Here is a 26315-nt window from a genome sequence, read left to right as displayed (position 1 = left end):
CTAATTATGATAAAGGATCATTCTGGTTATTGTTATGAGTTAGTTTAAGCCTTGTTATGAGTGGAGTTAAAACATTGTTGAAACTGCTGTGTGAATGCACCTTTCATTTAAAATGGTTGTAAGAAACACTTAAGGCCTAATAGAGTCTGACCACACACTAGCAACAGGGGGGCAGAGGGTTCCCTCCTCTTCTGACCAGGTAGGTGAGTGAGTCTGTGGAAGTGAAAAGGTAGCTGAGGGGGCAGACAAGAAACTGAGACTGAGGCAGAGCAAGAAAGCCAAGCAGGAGTCTTCAAACATGATGTGACCCTAGAGGATCCCTAGAAAGGGCTTTTGGGTCTAGGGTTGGCTAAAGAGGGTTGGGGCTGGAAACGAAGCTATTCCCTTGTTTTGGTTCCTCCTGTGTTCAGAGGAGCAGGACTTGTATACATCTTGTAAATAAACAAGACTGCATCAAATAAAATACCAGCCTCCATCCATTTCTACTCTCAACTGGAACATCCTCAAGGTCCCAAAAGTTGACTAGTTGCTTGGGTGAAAAAAGTGGTAACTTGGATTTCAAGATGCCTTAGCCCTGCATCTTGCAGAGAGTTATGGTGACCGCTGTAGGACATAATAATCACCTCTTTCCTTGTGTTCCAATTAGATTTAGTTGTCTAGTCTTGGGTTTTATATCAGGGTTAGTTATTCCCAGAAAAAAGACAAACAAACAAAACCCCACCCCAACCCCAAAAACAATCGTTAAAGCAGCATTAAGATTGCAAATGCTTCTTAACAATCCAAAGGGGAAAGTACGTCAATAGACTATAGTTGTTTAAAAATACACCTCTACCCTGATATAACGCTGTCTTCAGAAGCTAAAACATCTTACCGCATTAAGATGAAACTGTGTTATATCGAACTTGCTTTGATCCGCCAGAGTGCGCCCCCCCTGCGCGCCCCCCGGAGCACTGCTTTACCGCGTTATATTCGAATTCATGTTATACTGGGTCGCGTTATATCGGGGTAGAGATGTATATATGTATGAAAGCCAGGACATTCAAAGATAGGTCAGATTTAGAAAAAGGAGCTCCATGGGGATGCTAGTTTGGATGTATCTTTAGTTTATACTCTGGATAAATTTGTGACGCATATTAAGAACATTCATTTATTTGTTGAGTAGTACAGTGCAGTGGGATTAACTGAGATAAACCACACCTACGATTATTGTAACTGAAAGAGAGTGGAGAAAAAGCTTTCCCAGTTGTTTTCAGTTTGTAGACTTTGGTCGGACTTGCAGGTTGCTCTGCACTTCTGAAAAACAGGCCACTTACTTAGGTGTCTTACATAAATTTAGGAGCCTAATTTTAGGTTCCCATATTTGAAAATATTGGCCTACATCTGTATCCTGTTTACTTACAACTTTCAATTTCCAGTGAACACGTCTGTGTGTCCAGGGGGAAGCGACTGAAATCCATGTTGCACATTGCAGTTACTGTGACCCTAGAAATGAAAAATACATGTTTAAAAACTTTGTTATCTTTATGAATGAAAAATGGTAAAGGAAAAACAAAAACTGCAAGTTAGTTTTGTATCAAATAAAATATAGTCCCTACATTTTCAAACAAATCCACATATTACCAGGGATTGAATTAAAAGGGGAAAAAAATGCTATTAGCCCAAATTCTGCCCACCTACAGTCCTCAGCTTAAACCTCTCCAACGCATCATCAGTGATCTACAACCCATTCTGGACAATGATCCCTCACTCTCACAGACCTTGGGAGGCAGGCCAGTCCTCGCCCACAGACAACCTGCCAACCTTAAGCATATTCTCACCAGCAACCGCGCACTGCACCATAACAACACTAACTCAGGAACCAACCCATGCAACAAACCTTGATGCCAACTCTGCCCACATATCTACACCAGCAACACCATCACAGGACCTAACCAGATCAGCTACAACATCACCAGCTCATTCACCTGCACATCCACCAATGTTATATATGCCATCATATGCCAGCAATGCCCCTCTGCTATGTACATTGGCCAAACTGGACAGTCACTACGCAAGAGGATAAATGGACACAAGTCAGATATTAGGAATGGCAATATACAAAAACCTGTAGGAGAACACTTCAACCTCCCTGGCCACACAATAGCAGATGTAAAGGTAGCCATCTTACAGCAAAAAAACTTCAGGACCAGACTTCAAAGAGAAACTGCTGAGCTCCAGTTCATTTGCAAATTTGACACCATCAGATCAGGATTAAACAAAGACTGTGAATGGCTATCCAACTACAGAAGCAGTTTCTCCTCCCTTGGTGTTCACACCTCAACTGCTAGCAGAGCACCTCATCCTCCCTGATTGAACTAACCTCGTTATCTCCATACTGATTTATACCTGCCTCTGGAGATTTCCATTACTTGCATCTGAAGAAGTGAGGTTCTTACCCACGAAAGCTTATGCTCCCAATACTTCTGTTAGTCTTAAAGGTGCCACAGGACCCTCTATTGCTTTTTTCAGAGAATGTCAGCTTTGTCATCTGCTTTCCAGTTGTAAAGAATAGTTTATTGATATTCAGATAATCATCAATGCATTGGCAGTCCTACGTGTCACCGTTCAGGGCAACTGCACCTGTATTTCCCCCTCATGGTACAGCAAGAAACTCACTCAAGGCTCCAGCTTCTCAGTCATCACCTCTCTTGGGTGGAGACCTCCTGACCAGGGTATTTCAAGGCTACACAGGTCCCTTCCTATATTCTGAATTCTGCAACAAGTCAGAATGGCCTAAGCAGGCCTGCTTTGCTTTCTCCTCAGTGGCTAAAAACAGCATACTTGCCCACAGTTATAAGTTAACATGCAGCCCTTTCTAAGCAAGCATATTTATTCTTAAGATGAAAAAATTACAGAAAAAACATTTAAAACAATACCAGAACCTACAAACATGCTAATAAATTTAGCAGAATTCACCCCAACTCCAACAATGGCTCTGGTAGAATTCTGTCCTTCAAACAACACCAAGGGATTTGTCTATGGCCATAAGTTCATAACAGCTTTTGCTCAGAACAAGAACCCACCATCATAGATTGGCCTTTCCTTTTTACAGCTGGGGATTTTGATAGAGATTGTGAACAGGTAGCCAGACAATGGTTTTCTACTCAGGGCATAGCTTCAAAGGGTTGGGTCTGGAGGTGGGAATTTGCATTTACCTCCCCCCAGGTATTTCTTAGGAAACCCACTCTACTGTGCCTATCTCAAAAGTTCCTTCTTGTCTGGCACATTGTTTAAAATAGTCCTTTGAAGCTCATAACACTTCCCCAGGGTTTACACTGGCCACGTCTCCCTGCTGGAGAAGTTACATACAATCACACAATAATATATACATTTTGCATTTTTAATACAACGGACTCCACAGCTATTTAAATGCAATCCAGTAGGATCTCCCGCAGATATTGCAGGAAATGGCCATGTCTGTCACACTATGCAGTGGTGTAACTGGGCCCTGGTACAAGAATAGGTTAGTGGGGCCCTTTTCCAATTCTGAAATCTGTCCCCCTTCAGCTCCTCCACAGCCCCAGTACAGCTACCCTGTCCCCTGGCTCCTGCCTAGCTCTACTCCAGTTCCCATCACAGCCCCAGTCCTGCCCCTGCCCAATTCTCCCATAGCCCTAGTCTAGTCCTCTCATCCCCCAGATTCCTCCTAGCTACTGTTTTCTCCTTTCCAGTTCTGATCCACCCCTCCCAGCTCTCCTTCAAACCTTCCTTCAGCCTCCAGTCCAGCCCAGCCCTCAGCTCCCCAGCCTTAATCCAACCTCCCCTCCAGGCTCTTTTAGCTCCCCTTCTTCCTCCCATCCTGGTCTACCCCACTAGCCCCATTTCAGGCTCTCACAAACCTTCCCCCAGCTCCTCCCCTCGGTCCCCTTCTGCTCATCTCCAACCTTCCCCACCCCCATCCCCCCAGTCCTGATCCAGGCCTCCTGAATTCTGCTCCACCCCATTCCCCCACCTCAACAGCACCAATCCAGCCCCCAGCTCCACCCAGTTCTGTTCCAACTCCCCTCCCTGCAGCTTTGATCAAGCTACCCCAGCTGTCCCTCTCTCCTACTCCATGCAAAATGGTTGATGCTTTTCCTTGCATTCTGTCTCTTGGGGGAGGGCTGTGTCTTCTGTCTCCAGGGACCCCACCTGCCCCCATGCGTCCCCCAGAACACTTCCCCCTTTTGCCCTAGCAGGCCCTGTTCTTCCCCAGAAGCCCCTCTGGTTGGATCTCAATAATCTCATGGGCCCTCCACTTGCGCCATTGTAGTTACATCACTGGTGTTACTGATGAAGTATATCAGTATTCTGTGAAATGTTATCAATGTTATCACAGTCTAATGAGCTATCATTTATATCATCCTCTAGGGGGCACAGGTAATACCTCTAGTCCTACTAAGTTTGTTTGAAAAGAAAATACATTGAAATGCTCCACCTTATAAATCCAAAGCTCTGGCCTTGCTAAGAACAACTCATTATTTTATTTCTTAATAGACTAGTTTTGTGTTTGTGTACAAGAAGCATCAGGTAATTATAAACCCAACTGATATAAACACTGGTGGTGGAAAAATAAATGGGAACAATTTTATAGATTATAGTGAGAGAACAATCTATGAACCATAACAAGTTTAAAGACGGTCAACAATTAGATTACTGAGGATCTAACAGAGCCTGCTCTTGTAAACCCTTATGTTATTAATCTCTAGTCACGTGTATTTCCATTGATGTCACTCTCATTTGTATTTGTTACTCTTTGAAAGCAAGTGTGCTCAGATTTCTTATTTAGCTTGTGGTGCTGTCTAAAATGTGACAGGTGCTTTCCATACACAGTTGAAGACACAGTTCTGGACCCAAAGAGTGAAGATTCTTACAAAGTCAAAATTTGGTGAATATACAAATAAAGTGATCAGGGTAATGCTAGGCTGTCATCTTAACACTTACATGGTTGTTTATTGTGTTTAACTTTAAAAACAAATTCCCCTTCCCCCAACTCAGCCCTCTTGTCCTTCTCCCCTTCTAGTCCTGCTCAAAGTGCAAATCTCAATGCAACTTTACCTATGGAGTTGCTTAGTCACCTCCATAATAATGGACCAAATCCAAACACTACGAAATCTGGGAAAGTTCTGATTGAACCGAAGTCTGGATTTAAAACCACCTAATTTGGGAGTGTATGGATCTGGGATTTTGTTTTGACACAGTACAGAGATAAGATATTCAGATCCAGAGAATTCAGAACCTGAGTTTGAATATGCGGTATAAATTCAGACTAATCGCTAAACAAAACATTTTACAGTGCTTTAAATTTTAATAGAATTAATATCCTTTCTTCAGTGTTTATAAGTGCCCAGCATGTTGTCGGTGCTACTGGAAACAATAATAATAATACATTTTACTATTTAGTTTGCCTTTTAAAAAGTGTAATACTATTTTTGTGTAGGGTGGTTATAACTAAACCTTGTAAATTGTGTGAATTTATGTGTGGTGAGATTGGAGTGTCTCAAATATTCTTAAACTCAGATTCTGTACTCCTTAGCCAGCCAAACCTCTCATTGACATGGGACTTTTTCTCAAGTATCTGTGCCAGATATTACTAAGTGGTACAGAAACACAACATGTTCTTTATATCCTATTCTTGCCTGCTCTGGCAAGTGGAGCAAGCATTTTTGACAGTAGGGGAGCTTTCAAATTTTCATCAGTTTTCAAATTTTGTTTTCTGCCAAAGGCATTGGAAAAAATATTAATAATCAGTTACACATGTATCTAGTACATTTTGGCATGTCTGAAAAATCCCAGTCAGACTCTAGCACTCACCACAATACAGACTGCATTACTGAGGGTAGATATTCATTTACCAATTGCTGCCAATGTAAGCATTGTAATTTTTAGTCTCTTTGGGTTTCTCGGGACTTTTGGTATTTCCTTTGTTAGCTTAACATCCATAATTGGACTAGCTGGATAACCTGGCGTGACCGAATGCACGCCTGTATTCACATTCTAAATACTACTGTAATAATCGTTGTACAAAATATAGTTTGTGAGGTATCATTTGAAAACCAATAGCTCACTGGTCAATAATATCATGTTGAAACCTATGTAGAAACATTATGTGTAAAGTTACGAAATCCCGCTGTATAATGTTAAAGGCACATATTCAAACTGACATAGCCCTGATATGATTGAACTGGTCAAGCAGGTCTGTCTTAAACAAATGGGTGTGTGTTTACCTCAATTTGCATATAAGCAGTAGACAGAATCCTTAGACAGTGAGAGGAGGAAGAAAGAAAACTAAGAAAATCTGCATTTGAACATACACAGGTGAAAAGAAACAGCATGAAGTCTCCTTCCGACAACAGATTCCATGTCTCCTTGCTCTCAGCTGGAAAGAACTTTATCTAGGGGTCACTTTCAGGAAAACGCATTTCAAAGGATGACTGCACTATACAAGTGAGGGGTAAAACAACTCCAAGTTATCTCTCCCTTTCCACTTCTCTTTTCCACCTAAGAAGATAAAATACACAGTCTATAGACTTTGGAAAGCAGATCCTAGCCTAAGAGTTTGATCAGCAATGTACTGAAAATACTTAGTAAGAACTTCATCTTGAACCAAGTCTAGTTTGTTAAGTTTAAGAAGCATTTTGTCTTTATTTTTCTTGTAACAATTTCTGACTTTAATGGCTCATAGCTTGTGAGTACAAGTAATCTCTTTGTGGTTAAATAAACTTGTTTTTTCTTTAATCAAAGTTTAACCAGTGTTGTGAATTATTTGGGTAACTCCATTTAAGGTGGCAAGCTGTTGAGTACTGATCCCCTTAGAGGAGCAATGTCCAGGAGAGGGCTGGACAGTGCAAAACACATGTTTTGCGGGGGTGGGAAATCTGGACCTCGGAGTGTGTTGGGTTCACCCTGCAAATAGCAGTGGTGCAAGTACAGTGGTACGGTCCGGTACCCCATACCAGTAAGCTATTTATAGCTAGTATGGCATACTGGAAAGACAGACAGGGAGCCCGTTCCTAGCCCCACCCCCAGCCCTTACACGGAGCTGCATCTCCTTTGTCTGTACAACAGCCCCTCAAAGGACAGGGCTGGGAGTTGGGGCTGGGGGCAGTATAGTCGCCAGAGGAGCTGCCGGTGTTATGCTCCTTTCCCCACTGGGAACCGCAGCGGGGAAAGGAGCATAATGATGACAGCTCCTCTGGTGTGGCTCTACCGCCCCAAGCCCTGCTCTCTTGGGAACCACAGCGGGGAAAGGAGCAGAACATGGGGCCCCCGGGCAACCGCACATTCTTCTGCTCCTTTTGCCGCTGTGGTTCTGGAGAGCCTTGATCTCCCAGGAATCGCAGTGGGGAAAGGACCAGAACGTGGGGCTGTCCAGCGGCCCCATGCTGGCAGCTCCTCCAGCGTGGCTGTTCCGCTCCCAGCCCTGCCCCCAGCCCTTCTACGCAGCTGTGTCTCCTGTGTCCTCCTGCCTGGGATCTGTATAGCAGAAGTCTCCAGCACAGTGGGAGGAGGACAGAGCCCCGCCCCCCAAGGTAACGTCGGATGGATGTGAATCATGGGAAGGGGACGGGGAGAGCGCAGGGGCCCAGGCTGGAGTGGTGTGGGGAGGAGTCACATGGTGGGGTCATGTGGGGGAGGTCATGTGTCCCCCCATTTGTGTCCCTCCCATGAGTGCAGTACTTGATTTCTACTTGCACCATTGTCAAATAATAAACAAGGCTGGTGAAAGCCAGAGTGTGGCTGGTGTGTTGCTGACAGGCTCCTGAGGCCAGAGTTGCTGGACCAGGGCTGTGGCTACACACAGATTCTCAGGATGTAACCTGCATGCTGGCAGGTTGATTGTGAAAAACCGAAGTAGGAAGCTACAAGAGCGAAGCATTGGGGCACCCAAGGTTGTATGGCAGGGGTAACAGAGCCCCTCACTGGTCTGGACTGCACCCCAGAATGTCAAGCCTGTCATGGTTTAAATTACATCTGTCATCATGCTACTTCATGGCAGTCTCATAGAACTAGTATTTGTCAGATTCTGCTTCTTTTTAATGTAATGTCCTTCAGAGAGATATAATCTGCACTTGCATAGCTATACAGATGATACTCACCTTATTCTTATTTCAGAGTATCCTACGGTAATTTTATCTCTGACCAGTTCTTTATGGGTCATTTGGCAATATCTGTCCCATAACATCCTGAAGCTGAAGTCAGGAAAGACAGAAGTACTGATTATTGGCTCTGTCAGAGATTGCTGAACGCTACTCATTCGCTTGATTATGTCACTGATTCTATCTCCATGTACAAAAAATATAATAAAATAAATCAGGAGTTATATCTGCAGCCCATATTCTTCAGAGTGATATTATTATGATATGGTTATGGCATAATTATGATGCATTTTGTACAAAATGGGTCATGTGAGGTGTCATTGGAAAAGTTATGATTTGCTGAATATTATTATCCTATTTGTACGCATGTATCAGTTTTGTATCTAAAGTTAGGAATATTGACGATGTATGTGTATTTCAAATGTGCTTACTCTGGGTGACACCCACAATTAGCCTTTCTGGTACAATAATGAAGAAGCCAGACAGTGCTGATGGCCCATCAGCAAAGACAATGGACTCTGGAAGAACATAACCTTCCTGTGAATGTTCCTGACAGCCCAAAAGTAGTGGTTGCTATGACTCAGCAAGGTATGCAAGGGCATGTGACCAGGCCACATGACTCTGGACTCCATTTTGGGATGTCTGTGTTTTTCCACAAACTGAGTTTGGGACTAAGAGTTCCTGCCATATGCTAAAGCTATGTAAGGCAGGGAGTGACATCATCTGTTGTTCTTCACTCCCCACACAAGAGGACTCCTGGAATCACCTGAGGAACAAAGACTGAACTGGGAGAAGTGCTGGACCCAGGCTAAAGGGATTTCTAGCCCGGGTATGAAAAACCTGGGGATTCCAAGCTGCAAAACAAGTGTAATTTGTCTCTTAAGAATCTGCAACCTGCTTGTATCATCAGTGAGGGTGAGAGATTGTTAATTCAAATCCTCTCTTTCGAGTATGTTAAGCTTAGTTTGCGTTTACTAGGTAATCTGTAGTTAAAAATTTTATTTTATGTTTTAATCTAAACCAGTAAGTTTGGAGTGAAGTGCTTGGGAATCTTAGTTCAGGGGTCTGTTGCATTTCTTTTTCACATTGAGGGAGGGGTGAATTCTATGAGCTTACGCTATACAGTTTCCTGTTCAGCACAAGATCATATAATTTTGTGTTTATATTCCAGAGTGGGGGTGTGTGACTGGGGAGATGGTGGTTATCTTGGTTGTAGCCTCTCTATTGTTGGTTCATGCAGTGGCTTGTCAGAGAGCCTGCATGTAACTGCAGCTAGGTGTGTCCCTGCCTATGTGAATGCTGGTGGAAGTGTAGGACCGGGAGCGGGTCTACAGTTTGTCACAGCATCACAGTGTGAGAGGGAGCCCAGGCTGGTGAGTCAGAGGGCTCAGCGGTACCCGAGTTCCAGTTGGCACTCCAGGGGGAACCCTCACAACACTATCCTCAGATTTACTGATGGTCAGGTATCTTAGGTCCATTACTCAGACTTCTGTTTCATGTATGAAACTTTGTCAGGCTGTGACCATTGCTGGGAAAAAGAGATTTTGAACTACTAATCTTTGTCTTTTCAAGGCTAGATTATCATAATTATTTTCAGGAGTTTTTATTCATGTTCTATTCTATTCTGATGCGATTATTATAAATATCTAAGTAAGTGTCATATTTGAGTTGCTCCAGCTATAATCTTGAGTTAGTGGGAGCCAGGCCCTTTTGTAGCTATATACCCTGCTTACAGAGTTCACGGCCTAGTGATCAGATGCCTGGCCAGCGGGTGGCTGAAGGACTGGATAGAACAACATGAATGACATGTTGTGATCGGCGCTCTCTCTGTGAGGGCTGATGGACCAATCGATCAAGGTGACATTATATAATGCCCTGAGATTCTCTTGTTTCCTTAGTTTACCCCTGAGTTGGCTTGCTGTCCTGGGAATATCCTTCAGAGACCATGGCTTGCTTTTTTTTTTTTCTTGGTGAGCTATCAAAGGAACTGCTGTTTGTTTTAGGAGAGGATTAAGCACACTAGGAAATGGAGCACTGCTGGAGGGACATCAGTATTTAAATCTGCCTTATCGGCTCACAATCCAGGTGGCACTGCAATGGGAACTTGATAAAGTACAGGTAGGAACTGAAGGAAAGCAGTCAAACAAAAAAGGGTCCAATTCAATTACATCACATGAAGACAGACAAGTAAATATTATAATTTTTTGTGGGGGAGTCAACAAACATATGGACAAGGGTGTCCCATGGATTTAGTATACTTGGATTTCAGAAAGCCTTTGACAAGGTCCCTCAAGAAAGGCTCTTAAGCAAAGCAAGCTGTCATGGGATAAGAGGGAAGGTCCTCTCATGGATCAGTAACTGGTTAAAAGATAGGAAACAATGAATAGGAATAAATGGTCAGTTTTCACAGTGGAGAGAGTGAAAGCAATGTCCTCCAAGGATCTGTACTGGGGCCAGTGCTGTTCAACATATTTATGAATGATCTGGAAAAGGGGGCAAACAGTCAGGTGGCAAAGTTTGCAGATGATACAAAATTGTGCAAGATAGTTAAGTTCAAAGCTGACTGTGAAGAGTTACTAAGGGATCTCACAAAACTGGATGACTGGGCAAGAAAATGGCAGGTGAAATTCAATGTTGATAAATGCAGAGTAATGCACATTGGAAAACATAATCCCAACTATACATACAAAATGATAGGCTCTAAATTAGCAATTACCACTCAAGTAAGAGATTTTGAAGTCATTGTGGATTGTTCTCTGAAAACATCTGCTCAGTGTGCAGTGGCAGTCAAGAAAGCTAACAGAATGCTAAGAGCCATTAAGAAAAGGCTAGATAATAAGACACAAAATATTGTAATGATATTATTATGCAGGTTTGCTCACCCAATCTCAGAAAAAATATATATTAGAATTGGAAAAAGTACAGAGAAGGGCAACAAAAATGATTAAGGATATGGAACAGCTTCTACATGAGGAGAGATTAAAAAGACTGGGACAGTTTAGTCTGGAAAAGAAGTGACTAAGGGGTGTATGATACAAGACTATAAGATTGTGAATGGTGTGGGGGAAAAAAGTGTTCTTTACACCTTCATGTAACATAAAAAACAGGTGTCACCCAATGAAACTAATAGGCAGCGGGTTTAAAACAAACATAAGGAAGTACTACTTCACACAGTGCACAGTCTGCCTGTGGAACTCATTGCCAGGGGATGCTGTAAAGGCCAAACGTATAACTGTGCAAAAAAACAAACAAACCCGAATTAGATAAGCTCATGGAGGGTAGGATGGTCAGGGACGCAACCCTATGGTCTAGGTGTCCCTAAACCTCTGACTGCCAGAAGCTGGGACTGGATGACAGGAGACAGATCACTTGAGAAACTGGCCTGTTTTGTTCATTCCCTCTGAAGGTATGGCACCAGCCACTGTCAGAAGATAGGGTACTGGGCTATACTGACCATTGGTCTGACCCAGTAGGGCTGTTCTTAAACTAACACAATCAACTAACATTGTGAATGCAACTTTACCTGAGGCTATAAAGTACCTTCCCATCTGGCTGGACCCGTAGCATGACGTTGTCAGTGGTGGTGTCATGGATAAAGGAGCGCTTGGAATGTACAAAGAACATGTCAGGAACCCAAATTTTTTTCACTAGCCTGCCATCAAATGTCATGCTTTGGTTGTTGGTGCTTGGGAAGGACAGTCTTTCATCTTTCCAGTAGTGTCTCAGATAAAGGGTCATGGTGAAGTCCTGAAAGTAACCAACGAAAGAAATAGGTTTCACATTACGATTTATTCTTTGTGAGGAACATTTCACTGCATTTAGCACCAACAGTATATAAATTTATACAACCTAATTTAAATGGGAATAATTATAGAATCATAGAAATGTAAGGCTGGAAGGGACCTTGAGAGGTTATCTAGGCCAGCCCCGGCACTGAGATTATCTCTGACAGGTGTTTGTCTAACCTATTCTTAAAAGCCTCCAATGATGGGGAGTGCACAACCTCCCTTGGAAGCCTATTCCAATACTTAACTAACCTAATAGTTTGACAAGTTTTTCCCAACATCTAACCTAAATCTCCCTTGCTGCAGATTAAGCCCATTACATCTTATTCTACCATCAGTGGACACGAACAGTTGATCACCCTCCTCTTTAACAACACTCCTTAATATATTTGAAGAGTGTGATCAGGTTTCTCCCTCGGTCTTCTTTTCTCATGACTAAACATGCCCTATTTTTTAACTTTTCCTCATAGGGCAGGTTTTCTAGATCTTTTATCATTTTTGTTGCTCTCCTCAGGACTTTCCCCAATTTGTCTACATCTTTCTTAAAATGTGGTGCCCAGATCTGGACACAGTACTCCAGCTGTGTTTATTTTCAGGAATTCCATTCTCCTTTATGAACTACAAGTTCAGCACCCAATCCTGCCCCACTGAAGTCACTTGCTCTCCTTTAACTCCTGAAGACTGATTAACTGTGGTCCAAAGACCCTCCAAATGGAAAATCCATTTATAAAATATATACTTTTGTACTTATACAGTGCTTCTCAGTATGTAGGGTAGCCCTCTAGAGGGTAGACACACTAATCCACTGATGGAAGGTGAAGGCAGTGGGGTGGAGAAAGCTACATGACTCTATATCCTCCCTCTCCCCACCTCACATTCCTGTGGCTAATAAGAAGAAGAAGCAGGTGGCTCCTAGAAACCATCCACCTTCCATTCTTGCTCTTGCAATGGCTTTTCATGCAGCCAGCCAGTGGAGTAGCTCCCATGCACAGGACTGCAGTCTGAGCCATCAGACTGTGCTGAGAATAAACTAGGAGATGGCAGTGAAATGTGGGAGCCTTTTCTAAATTTCATCAAGAGACGGGGCAAATCTAAAAACAAAAGGCTGTGCAAAGAGAATGTGCAGTCTGATGCAGAGCCCTGTGCAGGCAGGCTGCAGATGGGATCCTATGCATGAGGAAGATTGTCATTGTCTTTCTGAAATATGCAAAGCAGAAACCCTCCAAAATATGATTTAGCTGCAAGATGAGAGAACTTTCACGTGTGTAAAACATTGTAAAGTCCACAATTTTAAGGCCTCCAATTATTTTGTTGGACATATTTCCTCGCTTTCATTTTAAGATTAAAAAAAATATACAGGAGGTCAGACCCTGAGCTAGTGTAAGTTGCAAACACTGATTTGCTCCAGATGAGGATCTGGCCAAAATTGTGGGATTTGTTGGTCTTATTTTTTATTGTTACATTTCTACTTCTCTAGACTTAAAAGACTCCAACCTAGTGTGGGAAGTGTTTCTATTAGGGCTGTCAAGCGATTGAAAAACAATTAATCGTGATAAATTGGGCAGTTAAACAGTAATAGAATACCATTTACTTAAATATTTTTGGATGTTTTCTACATTTTCAAATATATTGATTTCAATTACAACACAGAATACAAAGTGTACAGTGCTCACTTTATATTTATTTTTTATTACAAATATTTGTGCTGTAAAAAACAAAGGAAATAGTATTTTTCAATCCACCTCATACAAGTATTGTAGTGCAATCTCTTTATCATGAAAGTTGAACTTACAAATATAGCATTATGTACAAAAATAACTGCATTCAAAAATAAAACAATGTAAAACAGCCACCATTCCAGAGGACATGCGTCCATGCTGATGACAGGTTCTGCTCGATAACAATCCAAAGCAGTGCAGATCGACTCATGTTCACTTTCATCATCTGAGTCAGATGCCCCCAGCAGAAGGTTGATTTTCATTTTTGGTGGTTTGGGTTCTGTAGTTTCCGCATCAGAGTGTTGCTCTTTTAAGACTTCTGAAAGCATGTTCCACACCTCGTCCCTCTCTGATTTTGGAAGGCACTTCAGATTCTTAAACCTTGGGTCGAGTGCTGTAGCTATCTTTAGAAATCTCACACTGGTACCTTTTTTGCATTTTGTCAAATTTGCAGTGAAAGTGTTCTTAAAACGAACAACATGTGCTGGGTCATCATCCGAGACTGCTATAACATGAAACATATGGCAGAATGCAGGTAAAACAGAGCAGGAGACATACTATGCACCCCCAAGGACTTCAGTCAAAATTTAATTAACGCATTTTTTTTTAACAAGCGTTATCAGCATGGAAGCATGTCCTCTAGAATGGTGGCCGAAGCAGGAAGGGGCATACAAATGTTTAGCATATCTGGCACGTAAATACCTTGCAATGCTGGCTACAAAAGTGCCATTCAAACACCTGTTCTCACTTTCAGGTGACGTAAATAAGAAGCCGGCAGCATTATCTCCTGTAAATGTAACAAACTTGTTTGTCTTAGGGACTGGCTGAATAAGAAGTTGGACTGAATGGATTTGTAGGCTCTAAAGTTTTACATTGTTTTGTTTTTGAGTGCAGTTATGTAATAAAAAAATCTACATTTGTAAGTTGCACTTTCATGATAAAGTGATTGCACTACAGTACTTGTATGAGGTGAATTGAAAAATATTATTTCTTTTATCATTTTTACAGTGCAAATATTTGTAATAAAAATAATAATATAAAGTGAGCACTGTACACTTCGTATTGTGTTGTAATTTAAATCAATATGTTTGAAAATGTAGAAAAACATCCAAAAATATTTAATGAATTTCAGTTGGTTTCTATTTTATTTGTTGCATCATGTGCTACCTTTTCAAAAGATGGAACTTCTGCCAGATCTGAGATGTGTTCCATCTTTTTTGGTTCAGTTATATCCTTTACAACCTTGAGCCCAAAAGTGCTTATGCTTGTGTTGAATTTTTAGCAAGTGAGCAGCCTCACTGACCTCCACTGGACTACTCAGTTACCTAAAGTTAGGCATGTGCATAAAGGTTTTCAGGATCAGGGATTTACTGTGAAACCAAAGATGTTGCAGGGTGTCTGGCCCCTTTATATGAAGCAGGTCCCAGAACCCCTGTGCTAGAACAAATCTCCCAGTTTGGCCAATTAAAAGGGCAGGGCAGCACCTGGGTCTGTATAGAGGCAGGCAGTCAGTAAGGAAGGGATGGTGGCAGAGGAGGATAATGGGGGTTGGGGTCTGGGTCCCCCAGAAGAAGCTACCAGAGTCCCCTGGGTGTGGAGGCAGTGGGAACCTGCTGAGGAGAAAGCTCTGGAAAACGGTGCTCAGTTAACCAAACACAGAAGAATCCTGCAGTAGCACCTGAGGCGGGTGGGACTGAAAGATGCAAAAGGGAAAATCCCCTGGGAGCTCTAGCCTAGGGTGGTGCTGGTTTTGTGCTTTGCTTATGTTTGCAAAATAAAAGTGTGCCTGAAAAGCGACTCTGGATCTGGCAGTAGGTCCTTTGTGGGTTAAGAACAAGCCAGCACTATTTTACGAGGGAATATATAGTACCCTATTGTTTTGAGGGAAACTCTGCTGGCTTGTGGACAGCTGATAAAAGTGAATTGACAGCTGAGACACAAAGTCAAAAAAGCTGATTTTTTTTTAATTGTTTGGGTTATTTGGGTTCTTTGGTAACATCAAAAAACAACAACTGAGGAAAAACAACAACTGAGGAGAGTTGGCAGTTTTTCAAAGAGACACTATTAAGGGCCCAAAAGCAAGCTATTCCGCTGGTTAGGAAAGAGAGAAAATGTGGCAAAAGACCACCTTGACTTAACCACGAGATCTTGCATGATCTAAAAAATAAAAAGGAGGCATATAAAAAATGGAAACTAGGACAGATTACAAAGGATGAATATAGGCAAACAACACAGGAATGCAGGGGCAAGATTAGAAAGGCAAAGGCACAAAATGAGCTCAAACTAGCTACAGGAATAAAGGGAAACAAGAAGACTTTTCATCAATACATTAGAAGCCAGAGGAAGACCAAAGACAGGGTAGGCCCACTGCTTAGTGAAGGGGGAGAAACAGTAACAGGAAACTTGGAAATGGCAGAGATGTTTAATGACTTCTTTGTTTCGGTCTTCACGAGAAGTCTGAAGGAATGCCTAACATAGTGAATGCTAATGGGAAGGAGGTAGTTTAGCAGATAAAATAAAAAAAGAACAAAGTTAAAAATCACTTAGAAAAGTTAGATGCCTGCAAGTCACCAGGGCCTGATGAAATGCATCCTAGAATACTCAAGGAGCTAATAGAGGAGGTATCTGAGCCTCTAGCTACTATCTTTGGAAAATCATGGGAGACGGGAGAGATTCCAGAAGACTGGAAAAGGGCAAATATAGTGCCCATCTATAAAAAGGGAAATAAAAACAACCCAGGAAACTACAGACCAGTTAGTTTAACTTCTGTGCCAGGGAAGATAATGGAGCAAGTAATTAAGGAAATCATCTGCAAACACTTGGAAGGTGGTAAGGTGATAGGGAACAGCCAGCATGGATTTGTAAAGAACAAATCATGTCAAACCAATCTGATAGCTTTCTTTGCGGATAAGGGAGAAGCTGTGGATGTGGTATACCTAGACTTTAGTAAGGCATTTGATACGGTCTTGCAGGATATTCTTATCGATAAACTAGTCAAATACAATTTAGATGGGGCTACTATAAGGTGGGTGCATAACTGGCTGGATAACCATACTCAGAGAGTTGTTATTAATGGTTCCCAATCCTGCTGGAAAGGCAGTGGGGTTCTGCAGGGGTCTGTTTTGGGACCAGCTCTGTTCAATATCTTCATTAATGACTTAGATATTGGCATAGAAAGTATGCTTATTAAGTTTGCGGATGATACCAAATTGGGAGGGATTGCAACTGCTTTGGAGGACAGGGTCATAATTCAAAATGATCTGGAAAATTGGAGAAACAGTCTGAGTTAAACAGGATGAAGTTTAACAAAGACAAATGCAAAGTGCTCCACTTAGGAAGAAAAAATCAGTTTCACACATACAGAATGGGAAGAGACTGTCCAGGAAGGAGTACGGCAGAAAGGGATCTAGGGGTTATAGTGGACCACAAGCTAAATATGAGTCAACAGTGTGATGCTGTTGCAAAAAAAGCAAACATGATTCTGGGATGTATTAACAGGTGTGTTGTAAGCAAGACACGAGAAGTCATTCTTCCACTCTACTCTGCTCTGGTTAGGCCTCAGCTGGAGTATTGTGTCCAGTTCTGGGCACTGCATTTCAAGAAAGATGTGGAGAAATTGGAAAGGGTCCAGAGAAGAGCAACAAGAATGATTAAAGGTCTTGAGAACATGACCTATGAAGGAAGGCTGAAAGAATTGGGTTTGTTTAGTTTGGAAAAGAGAAGACTGAGAGGGGACATGATAGCAGTTTTCAGGTATCTAAAAGGGTGTTATAAGGAGGAGGGAGAAAACTTGTTCACCTTAGCCTCTAAAGATAGAACAAGAAGCAATGGGCTTAAACTGCAGCAAGGGAGGTCTAGGTTGGACATTAGGAAAAAGTTCCTAACTGTCAGGGTGGTTAAACACTGGAATAAATTGCCTAGGGAGGTTGTGGAATCTCCATCTCTGGAGATATTTAAGAGTAGGTTAGATAAATGTCTATCAGGGATGGTCTAGACAGTATTTGGTCCTGCCACGTGGGCAGGGGACTGGACTCGATGACCTCTCGAGGTCCCTTCCAGTCCTAGAATCTATGAATCTAGAATCAAAACCTGTTTTTAATCTGTTTTCCTTTAGTAACTCCAATAGAGATTATTAATTATTTCTTATGCTATTAAGTTATACTGAGGACCACTATAACTTATGAAATGTTTTACACACAATACATCAATTTGACATTCCTGTCCCTCGTAACCCTGTACGAAGCTCTTCCTTCATCTTTTGATCCATTCTCATCTAAGAAGCTATAGTTCAGGTCTTTTTCCTATATATGCTTTAAGAAAATGGATCTAAGAAAACCTTTTTTCTTTAACTCTTAATAAGGCTCAGATCTCATTTTAGCAATAATGTATTAACAAATGTTCATTTTTCAGACAGGAGGTAACTCCCAAAGTTTTGTGCATAAATGGATACATTTGTAGATGCTGCAAAATATCATGTATTAATTGTTATGGAGTGATGCTCTGCAGTTATGGATTCAACTGAGTTTCTAAGTTTTATTACAGCCTGATTTTGACTGACACCCTCCCCCTGTCCTGAACCCTCCCAAATGAAACAAACTCACAACAAAGCCAAATTAGTCTCCAAATCAGGGCCCGATGTAGGGGCCTGCATAATTTGGAGTGAATTGGACAAAGCTTCTGAATTGTGACATCCTAAAGAGTTTCAAAATGTCTTCTTTTTTCCCCACTTTATAGTTAAAAAAATAATTTGAATTCAGGAGAGAAATAAAACTTAATTTACTTGTCTCCCATGGCATAAATCTAGTGCAAACTCAAATTGATGTCTAATTCAAAAACAATGTTCTTGCAATGTTCTGTTTTTATATATAAAAGTCAGGTCAAAGAAGAGTTCTGTGTAAGCTTGAAAGCTTGTCTTTCTCACCAACAGAAGTTGATCCAATAAAAGATATTACTTCACCCAATTTGTCTTTCAAATATCCTGGGACCAATTTGGCTACACTAACACTGCAAACAACATGAATAAATGCAGCATTGTTTTTGTTTGCCTTCTCGATTTTGAGACTTTAGGGTGCACTCTGGTCAGATATTCAAGATTTCTCATCAACTATGAGGGCTAGAAACGTACCTTTTTAGAAAAATGAAAGCTGAGATTATTATGTAATCACTTGACTCCAGGAGCTGGGGCTTTAACACCAACACAACCAAATATAGTGAGAACTGGCAATGCTGCAAGGGCCAAGGTGGGGAGAAAGCTAAATGACTTGTTAAAAAAAAAACCCATAAAAACCCTTCATGATTATCAGAAATCCTGAAGCATAAGAAATTCTATTAAGAAGCTGGATGTTTCTTTTTTCTGTCTGTCAACCCAAGAGATGGATGAAGCATCCCCCTTGACTGAAACTCCACCTTTCAGAATATTGAAACATTTTGGAACTATTTTTTTCCTTTAGTCAAATGAATTATTTTCTAAGAAATGAAAACAAGCTTAACAGGGTTGAAAAGCTTTTCTTTCCAGAACCTGCAAAGATCTAACTAGATGGGCTTGAAAAGCCCTGAATTTTGGCAAGATTCAAAATCTTGATCCAAATGCTAATGTTGCACTTTGAGCCAATCTCTAGCTCTGATTTTTATCTCCTCTTGTCTTGAACTGTCCATAGGGTGTATCATTATGTATACTTTATTTAAAATAACTCCTCAGAAAATCCCCTAATTTCCAAGGGTATTTTGTGATGAAAAGTGAGCAACTGGGGAAATTATACATAACTCCACAGAATTTTGTAAAGCTTTGAAATTTGCAGAATTAACTTATCTCCCTGTGGGCAGTGGGTAGGAATTCAAAGGTATAGAGACTAGAGTAAAATTAAACCCTATGCAGCCAGACAGCACAGATCCTGTGTGTTACGTACCTCCTACTTAAGGTTTATTTTAAAGAATTAAGAGGGACCAAAATGGGGCACAAGTCTCCTGTTGACCCTCGGCTCAAGTGAATTTCACCTCCACAGAAGGCAGATTCTAGATAAGCTGCATCTTCACACATGCTCTTTCTATTCAGATCCCTTTCCTAATGGATGACCTGCCTCGTGTGGTAGCATTGAAATTGCAGGTGTTTCGGTTCTCGCTACGGTTGTATCTCATAATAAAGAGCTGTGCTATAAAGCTGACATACTTGTGGTTTTTGTTAACAGTTTCAAATCACCAACCTCCATCACTTATTAAGAAGCACTTTTGGATAGCAACCAAAATCCTTGGTTTTGTGGGAGCACAGTATTGTTCTCGAGAATAACAAATGTTCTACAGAAAAGAGCATATAATCTTAGCAGTCATTCCTTCTTCTTCTGTTCTGCCTGACATTACAGTGGTGGAACAGTAGTTTGAGATCATTTACATAAGTTGTCAGACAGACACATACCATATCCACCTCTGAAATACTATCCAGACTCTCAACTTGTACATCTACTCCCACAGGAATTGCAGGACCTGCAAAAAAGAAAAGAATTTAAAAAAAAAAAAAACCCCTGAGGCTAAAATGCACTCAAAAGGATAGAGGAAACTGTCCGTTTTCCTCTGGAATAGAAATCACAGTAAACACTGTAAGAGATTGGAATTCATACGAAATGCTTATTGTAACAGTATTTAGACTGATCCATTACTCAGTCATCCTCTAGTAGATTATTTTAGATTAGTGACTCCTTAAAACAATCATTAATATTTTATATTGCAACAGAGCAGTTTACAATTTATTTAAAATATGCAAAAAAACAACCAAACTAACAATTCCCCCCCTCCTGGAAAAAAACCCAAGATAACAAAAATCAATCAAAAAGACACCACAACCATAAGTAATTCTAAAATACATGGCACCTGGTAAGGTCTATCCTATGTACTGCACAGGAGAAAATTCAATATGTTAGGATGATTTTCAGTAAATGCATGAGAATATTTATATAATTGAAAAATGGAACTAGTCCACTAGCCTTTATTAAACACATATGCATATTGTTCCATAATTGTCCACAATGGGGTTTCTGAAGCATCTGATACTGAGCACTGTCAGAGACGGAACATAGGACTAGATGGAACCGTGGTCTGATTAGTATGGTAATTCCTATGAGGTTTCCCCCACCTCCAATGAACTATAGTTTTTTTTATTTTAAACATTTGGATATGTTAACTGTGTACAGTGTATAGGCCCTTTGAACAGCAAAACGCCTCAGGTTTGCAAACATCATTTAATTGCTGATGTATTGCAAACTATAAGATACAGAACACAGAGCCAGATCTTTGACCCCCACTAAAGCCAGGTCTGCCCAGCTACATCGCTCAGGGGTGTGAAAAATCCACACTCCTGAGTAATGTTGTTAAGCCAACCTAACCCCCAGAATAGACAGTGCTAGGTTGATGGAAGAATTCTTCCGTTTCCCTAGCTACCAGCTGTCAGGGAAGTGGATTAACTACAGCGATGGGATAAAAACCTGTCGCTGTAACGAGTGTCTACACTGAAGTGCCACAGCGGTGCAGCTTGTAGTCTGATTTGGGGTAGGTTAGTAGTGTTGATTTAATTTATCCACTTAATTTTATTTTCTTTAATTAATGAATTAATAATATTTTTATTAATTTTAAATAGGTTAATAATTATAGTGAATATTAATTAGCATGGGTATTTGGCTCGCCAATTTGTTTAGTCAGAAGATAGAGTTCGTCCTGAATCAGGATTCACAGAGTTTAAAAAGGAAATTCGGGGTTGTGACAGGAAGTTTACACAGAAACAGATGTAGTCATAAAGACTTGTTATTAAAATCAATGAAGATAGTAAGTCAATGGTAAAACAGTTAGAATTACAGAGTTACACTTGTATCACAGTTCTTTAAGAGAATATAAGGCTATACACTGCAAAATGGATTAATACTCACACTGTGTTCTTGATAATAATCTGGTGCTGGCAACACCTTGGGCATTTTTCACACTTCTAGTAAAGGAAGCTACTGCAAAGTGACTTGCTTTCTAACTTAACTCTATATGCCTTATCTAAATAAAATGTAAATGAGATTAAATCCCTTTTTAACTTACAGTCTTGAAAAGAATGAAGAATGACCTATCAATAGTTAATAGTCGTGTGGAAGATAAGTAGTATCGATACGTAGTTGAAAGGTGGAGGCAATGAAGAGTAGACAGGAGTAGGTAGATGGGTAGATTGCCTGTCTAATGGCAAACTGCCTGCCTTTTTATAAGGTATTTAATCGGAAATCCTCCCTCCTATGCCCATATTTCATTCTTCCCCCATGGAAATGTTAGGGTACACTTACCCATAGACTAGTATGCATGTGCGTATGAATGACAGGTATGTACGCACTTGTGGTAAATATGTTAGAATGTGGGCAAAACCCCTCATTTTCCACCCCATTTTACTATTGGTCTAGGTAAAGGTCTCTAGACATCTGCCTGGGTGTTTGGCCTAATTTCACTTTTTCCTGGGAAGGGTCTCAAAAGTTGTTAACTACGCATTAGCTTTAACATACAGAGTTTAACCTGTAGGTAGGTCTCTTGCATTACAGCTAAACTTACTTTTAATATAAATCTATAAATCCAATACATCAAATACTTATTTTATAAGAAAAATATATTTATACAGACAAACAGATTAATCCTTAGGGCTACAAGCTGCAGCTATGCTGCTGTAGTGGTTAAAGTGTAGAACAGTGGTTCTCAAACTTCTTTTTTTGTGGACCACTTGAAAATTGCTGAGAATCTCGGCAGACCACTTAATGATCTTTCCAAATGTTGTTTGTACCATTAACTAACTATTGTAAAGTGCTTTGGATAAAAGTGCTATATTAAAAAAACCCTTTAATAATTAATGTTTTTTTGTTCTACAAATAAAAGCACACAATTCATATTTTAATATCAGTAGTCTTACCTTTCTAATGCGATGGATGTGCCCTCTCTCCCTAAGCTGGGGCTGGGAAGGAGTGTGTGTATGGGATGGTCTCTCTCACCACAGCAGCCACAGAGTTGAGGCTGGGAAGGAGGGGGGTCTCTCCCCAGCAGCCGCAGCCCTGGAGCTGGGGAAAGTCGCTTCTTTCTCTGGCCACCACAGCCCTGCACATCCCAAATGCCCCCTACCCCTCTTCTCATCCCCACTGCCCCCTCCCATCTACCCCCTATTCCCCCCAAGGCCACGACCTCACCTTATATGTGCATCTTCTCAAGGGTCCAGGCACCTAATTAGTGGAGCCATGCCTGTGCAGATCCACCAATTAGGTGGGTGGCCCTTCATTTTCTTGTGTGCGGCCGCCCAGGCACGCACCTTCGAGGGAACTATCCGCGGACACCTGAATCGAGCTCGCGGACCACTGGTGGTCCACGGACCATAGTTTGAGAACCTCTGATGTAGAAGACATATCTTAAGTCTGCTTTAAATCATTCCTCTCCTACTCCTGCTTTATTGAGAAGTGCTGGTGTCGCTTGGAGCCTGGCTGTGGAAAGACAGGGGTCAAGACTGCGTGATCTCCGTTTGTGTATGGATGTCACCTCCTCCAAACCATCTGACAAGAGTCTGCCATAGTTTAGGAGCCCATCAGGAGCTGAGATTCAGTCCTGTGACACTCACTAGGAAACTGAGGGCATTTAAAAGTGAAGCAGTAAAAACTACTGCAAGATGCTGCTTCTTTTTCTTAACTGCTAATGAAAGTCAGAAGCTAGACTCTTACTTTTCATCACTCTCTCAAAAATGTTATCTATTTCACCCTCTCAGAATCTTGTGTTGCTATCAGATAATTCTATGGCATGATTAGAAGATGAAGGATGGTTGAGAAGGTGAAGCCCAGGAGTGGAAGTGATGAAATTTGTTCCCCTACCTCATCACTGCTAGTTCAAAATGATGATGGTATCTACCCTCCTCACAGGCATGTTGGGGGACTTTGGGCTTGATCCAAAGCCCATTAAAGTCAGTGGAAAGATTCTCAATGACTTTACTGGGTTTTAGACCAGGCCCTTGAACATTAATGTTTTTAAAGCAGTTGAGATACTCAAATGGCAAATGCTACAGTAATGCAAAATATTATTATTATTATGTGTCCTATTATTGTGTAAACACTACCTTCTTTTTTGTATCTATTTCACTCATTGCCTTAGCACAGAGGTGGGCAAACTACAGCCCGCGGGCCACATCCGGCCCGTGGGACCCTGCTGCCTGGCCCCTGAGCCCCTGAGCTCCTGGCCTGGGAGGCTAGCCCCCGGCCCCTCCCCTGCTGTTCCCCTTCCCCCACAGCCTCAGTTCACTGCGCAGCCAGCGCAATGCTCTGGGTGGCGGGGCTACAAGCTGCAGAGCCGCAGCCTGACCCGGTGCTCTGTGCTGCGCGGTGGTGTGGCTGGCTCCAGCCAGGCGGTGCGGTTGCCTGTCCTGGTGCTCTGGGCTGCGTGGCTGTAGCACCGCCAGCCACTGGTGATCCAGGCAACGTGGTAAGTGGGCAGGATAGAGGGCAGGGGAGTTCAGGGTGGTGGTCGGGGGACGGGGGTGTGGATAGGGGGCAGAGCGGTCAGAGGGTGGTAACAGGGGGGTTAAATGGAGGGCAGGGGTCCCGGGGAGCAGTCAGGAAGGAGAGGGGGAGTTGGATGGGGTAGTGGGGGGGCAGTCAGGGGCAGAGATTCTGGGGGCGGTCAGGGAGAAGGGGTGGTTGGATGGGGCAGGGGTCCTGGGGGGGCAGTCGGGGCGAGAAGCCGGGGGGGTCAGATAGGGAATGGGGGCCGGCCATGCCTCCCCTAACCAGGCACAGCCTCCCCTAACCAGCCCTCCATACAATTTCAGAAACCTGATATGGCCCTCAGGCCAAAATGTTTGCCTGCCCCTGCCCTAGCACTTGGTGTTCTTCTCTTTTAGTCCAGAGTCTAGTCCTCTCCAGAAAGCAGAGTTAATTTATCATGAGACAATTAAATGTCTGGGTAGTATTGAATTATGTTTTATTAACTTCCCGCACAAATGCTGTGGAACCTTTCCTGTTACATTATGTCTAGGCTCCATAATCAAACTGTAACTGACAGAAAATTATTTGTAATCTCACCCAGTGGTTAATACGGAGCTATGTCGATGATAGAGCTGTTTCATAATGTAATTAATACTGTATGAAATATGAATTGGACAATAAATTAGACAGTTAAACTGTGAAGGAAAAACTAATTATCCCTTTACAACTTGTCCCTGACCTGGAAAGGAAAAGCGTCTTCTTTCAAACAGTGAAAAACAAACTGCATTGCCAGACTTTGTTTGCAGTGTTGTAGTAGCCGTGTGGATGCCAGGATCTGAGCAAGACAAGGTGGCTCAGGTAATACCTTTTATTGGGCCAATTTCTGTCATTTATTTTGAAGGATTTTAGGGCAGCAGAAGGCTATATTTGGACCATTATCCCACTGGACAACAGAGCTGGCCCTGAGGCAAAACTGGGACAGTGCTATGCCATTAAGCCCCAAACAATGATACAAAATGTCAGATGGCCAAAAGCCATTTTAGTTACAACAGTCGTAATACCAGTCCACATGACTGTACCACCTCAGGAAGCACTGAGAACACCACTGCATACAATCACAGCAGTATCCCACACAGGTAGTTTGAGAATGGGTGGAACTTAAATTCTAAATTTAATTGAATGGCATTAAAGTCTTCAGAGGAAACGTACGTGGCAATTAAATGCCACTCCAGCCAGACTTTTCTAGGTGACTGAAACTTGCACCTAAGGGCTGGTCCATACACAGTTGTTTTACTGATTTAACAGTATTGGTTCAAAAACACATAATTAAAATGATTCCAACTCCCTAGTGTGGATGCAGTTATACCAGTATAATGGCGCTTACAGTAGTATAACTTTTGTCATATATTTACCTAAATAAATTATACCAATATAAGCATCTTTCTACTCATAACTGTGTCAATAGTAAGGGGTTGCAGTGATTTAATTATAGTAGTTTCTAAACTGCTGTAGCTGAAGTGGTACAAAAACTACGTGTAGACAAGTCTTAAGAAAAATTAGGGTGCCTAAAATATAATGTTGTACATAAGGGTGAACTAACCCACTCCTATTAGTTTTTAATCTGACCCCTTATAGCGTCTTAACAGAAGGAATAGTTTTACAGGGCTCAGGATCCAAGTTTTCACAGGTCAATTAGAGAACACAGAGGAACATAGGTATGGATGCACAGAAGGAGTTAGGCACCACCTAACTTCCTGTTTTAGGCACCTAAATCCCAGTTTGGGGATCCCATTGCAATGCCAAAACTGCTGAACACTGTAAGCACCTAAATTCACTTGGCGCCTACCTAAAAGTTTCACAGGCACCTATGTTTCAGCCTCTGGGTATGCACCCTGCTGCCTCCCTCTTGGCATTTGGATGCCTATCTCCTGCCTAAACCCAGAGGGATTCATGAGGGATTCACAAGCCAGAGGAAGATAGGCACCTGAACACTTATCACATGCAGGTTCCGATCCAGTAGGTCTCCTCTTAGGGCCTTGCATCATGATAATGAAGGAGTGATTGTAGCAGAGGGGCTGGACCTAGGGTCTCTAAGCTCCAGGTGGGTTCCCTAAACATTGGACTACAGAGACATTCCCACACACTTTCTCTCTCCAGCCCAATGACTGTTCCACTGTGGATACAAACTTAAATAATCATTGGACATGAGAGAAAGAGAGCACATAAGAATGACTC

The 26315-nt window shown here is 41.9% G+C and overlaps 1 protein-coding gene across 2 annotated transcripts in view; it reads right to left on the bottom strand.

The window, feature by feature from the left end:
* Positions 1-26315, bottom strand: part of LOC117875645 (gamma-aminobutyric acid receptor subunit rho-1) — an 82664-nt gene that overhangs the window by 11399 nt on the left and 44950 nt on the right. For both annotated transcript variants that reach the window (XM_034767011.1, XM_034767012.1), the window contains 3 exons: positions 20030-20097; positions 11641-11864; positions 1400-1482 (listed from right to left, as the gene is read on the bottom strand). In XM_034767011.1, the coding sequence (XP_034622902.1) occupies positions 1400-1482; positions 11641-11864; positions 20030-20097 (375 nt within the window). The remainder of the gene's footprint in view (positions 1-1399; positions 1483-11640; positions 11865-20029; positions 20098-26315) is intronic.

Source organism: Trachemys scripta, chromosome 3 (genome assembly GCF_013100865.1).
Source record: "Trachemys scripta elegans isolate TJP31775 chromosome 3, CAS_Tse_1.0, whole genome shotgun sequence".
Lineage (NCBI taxonomy): Eukaryota > Metazoa > Chordata > Testudines > Emydidae > Trachemys > Trachemys scripta.
This window is presented reverse-complemented; position numbering and strand designations above follow the sequence as displayed.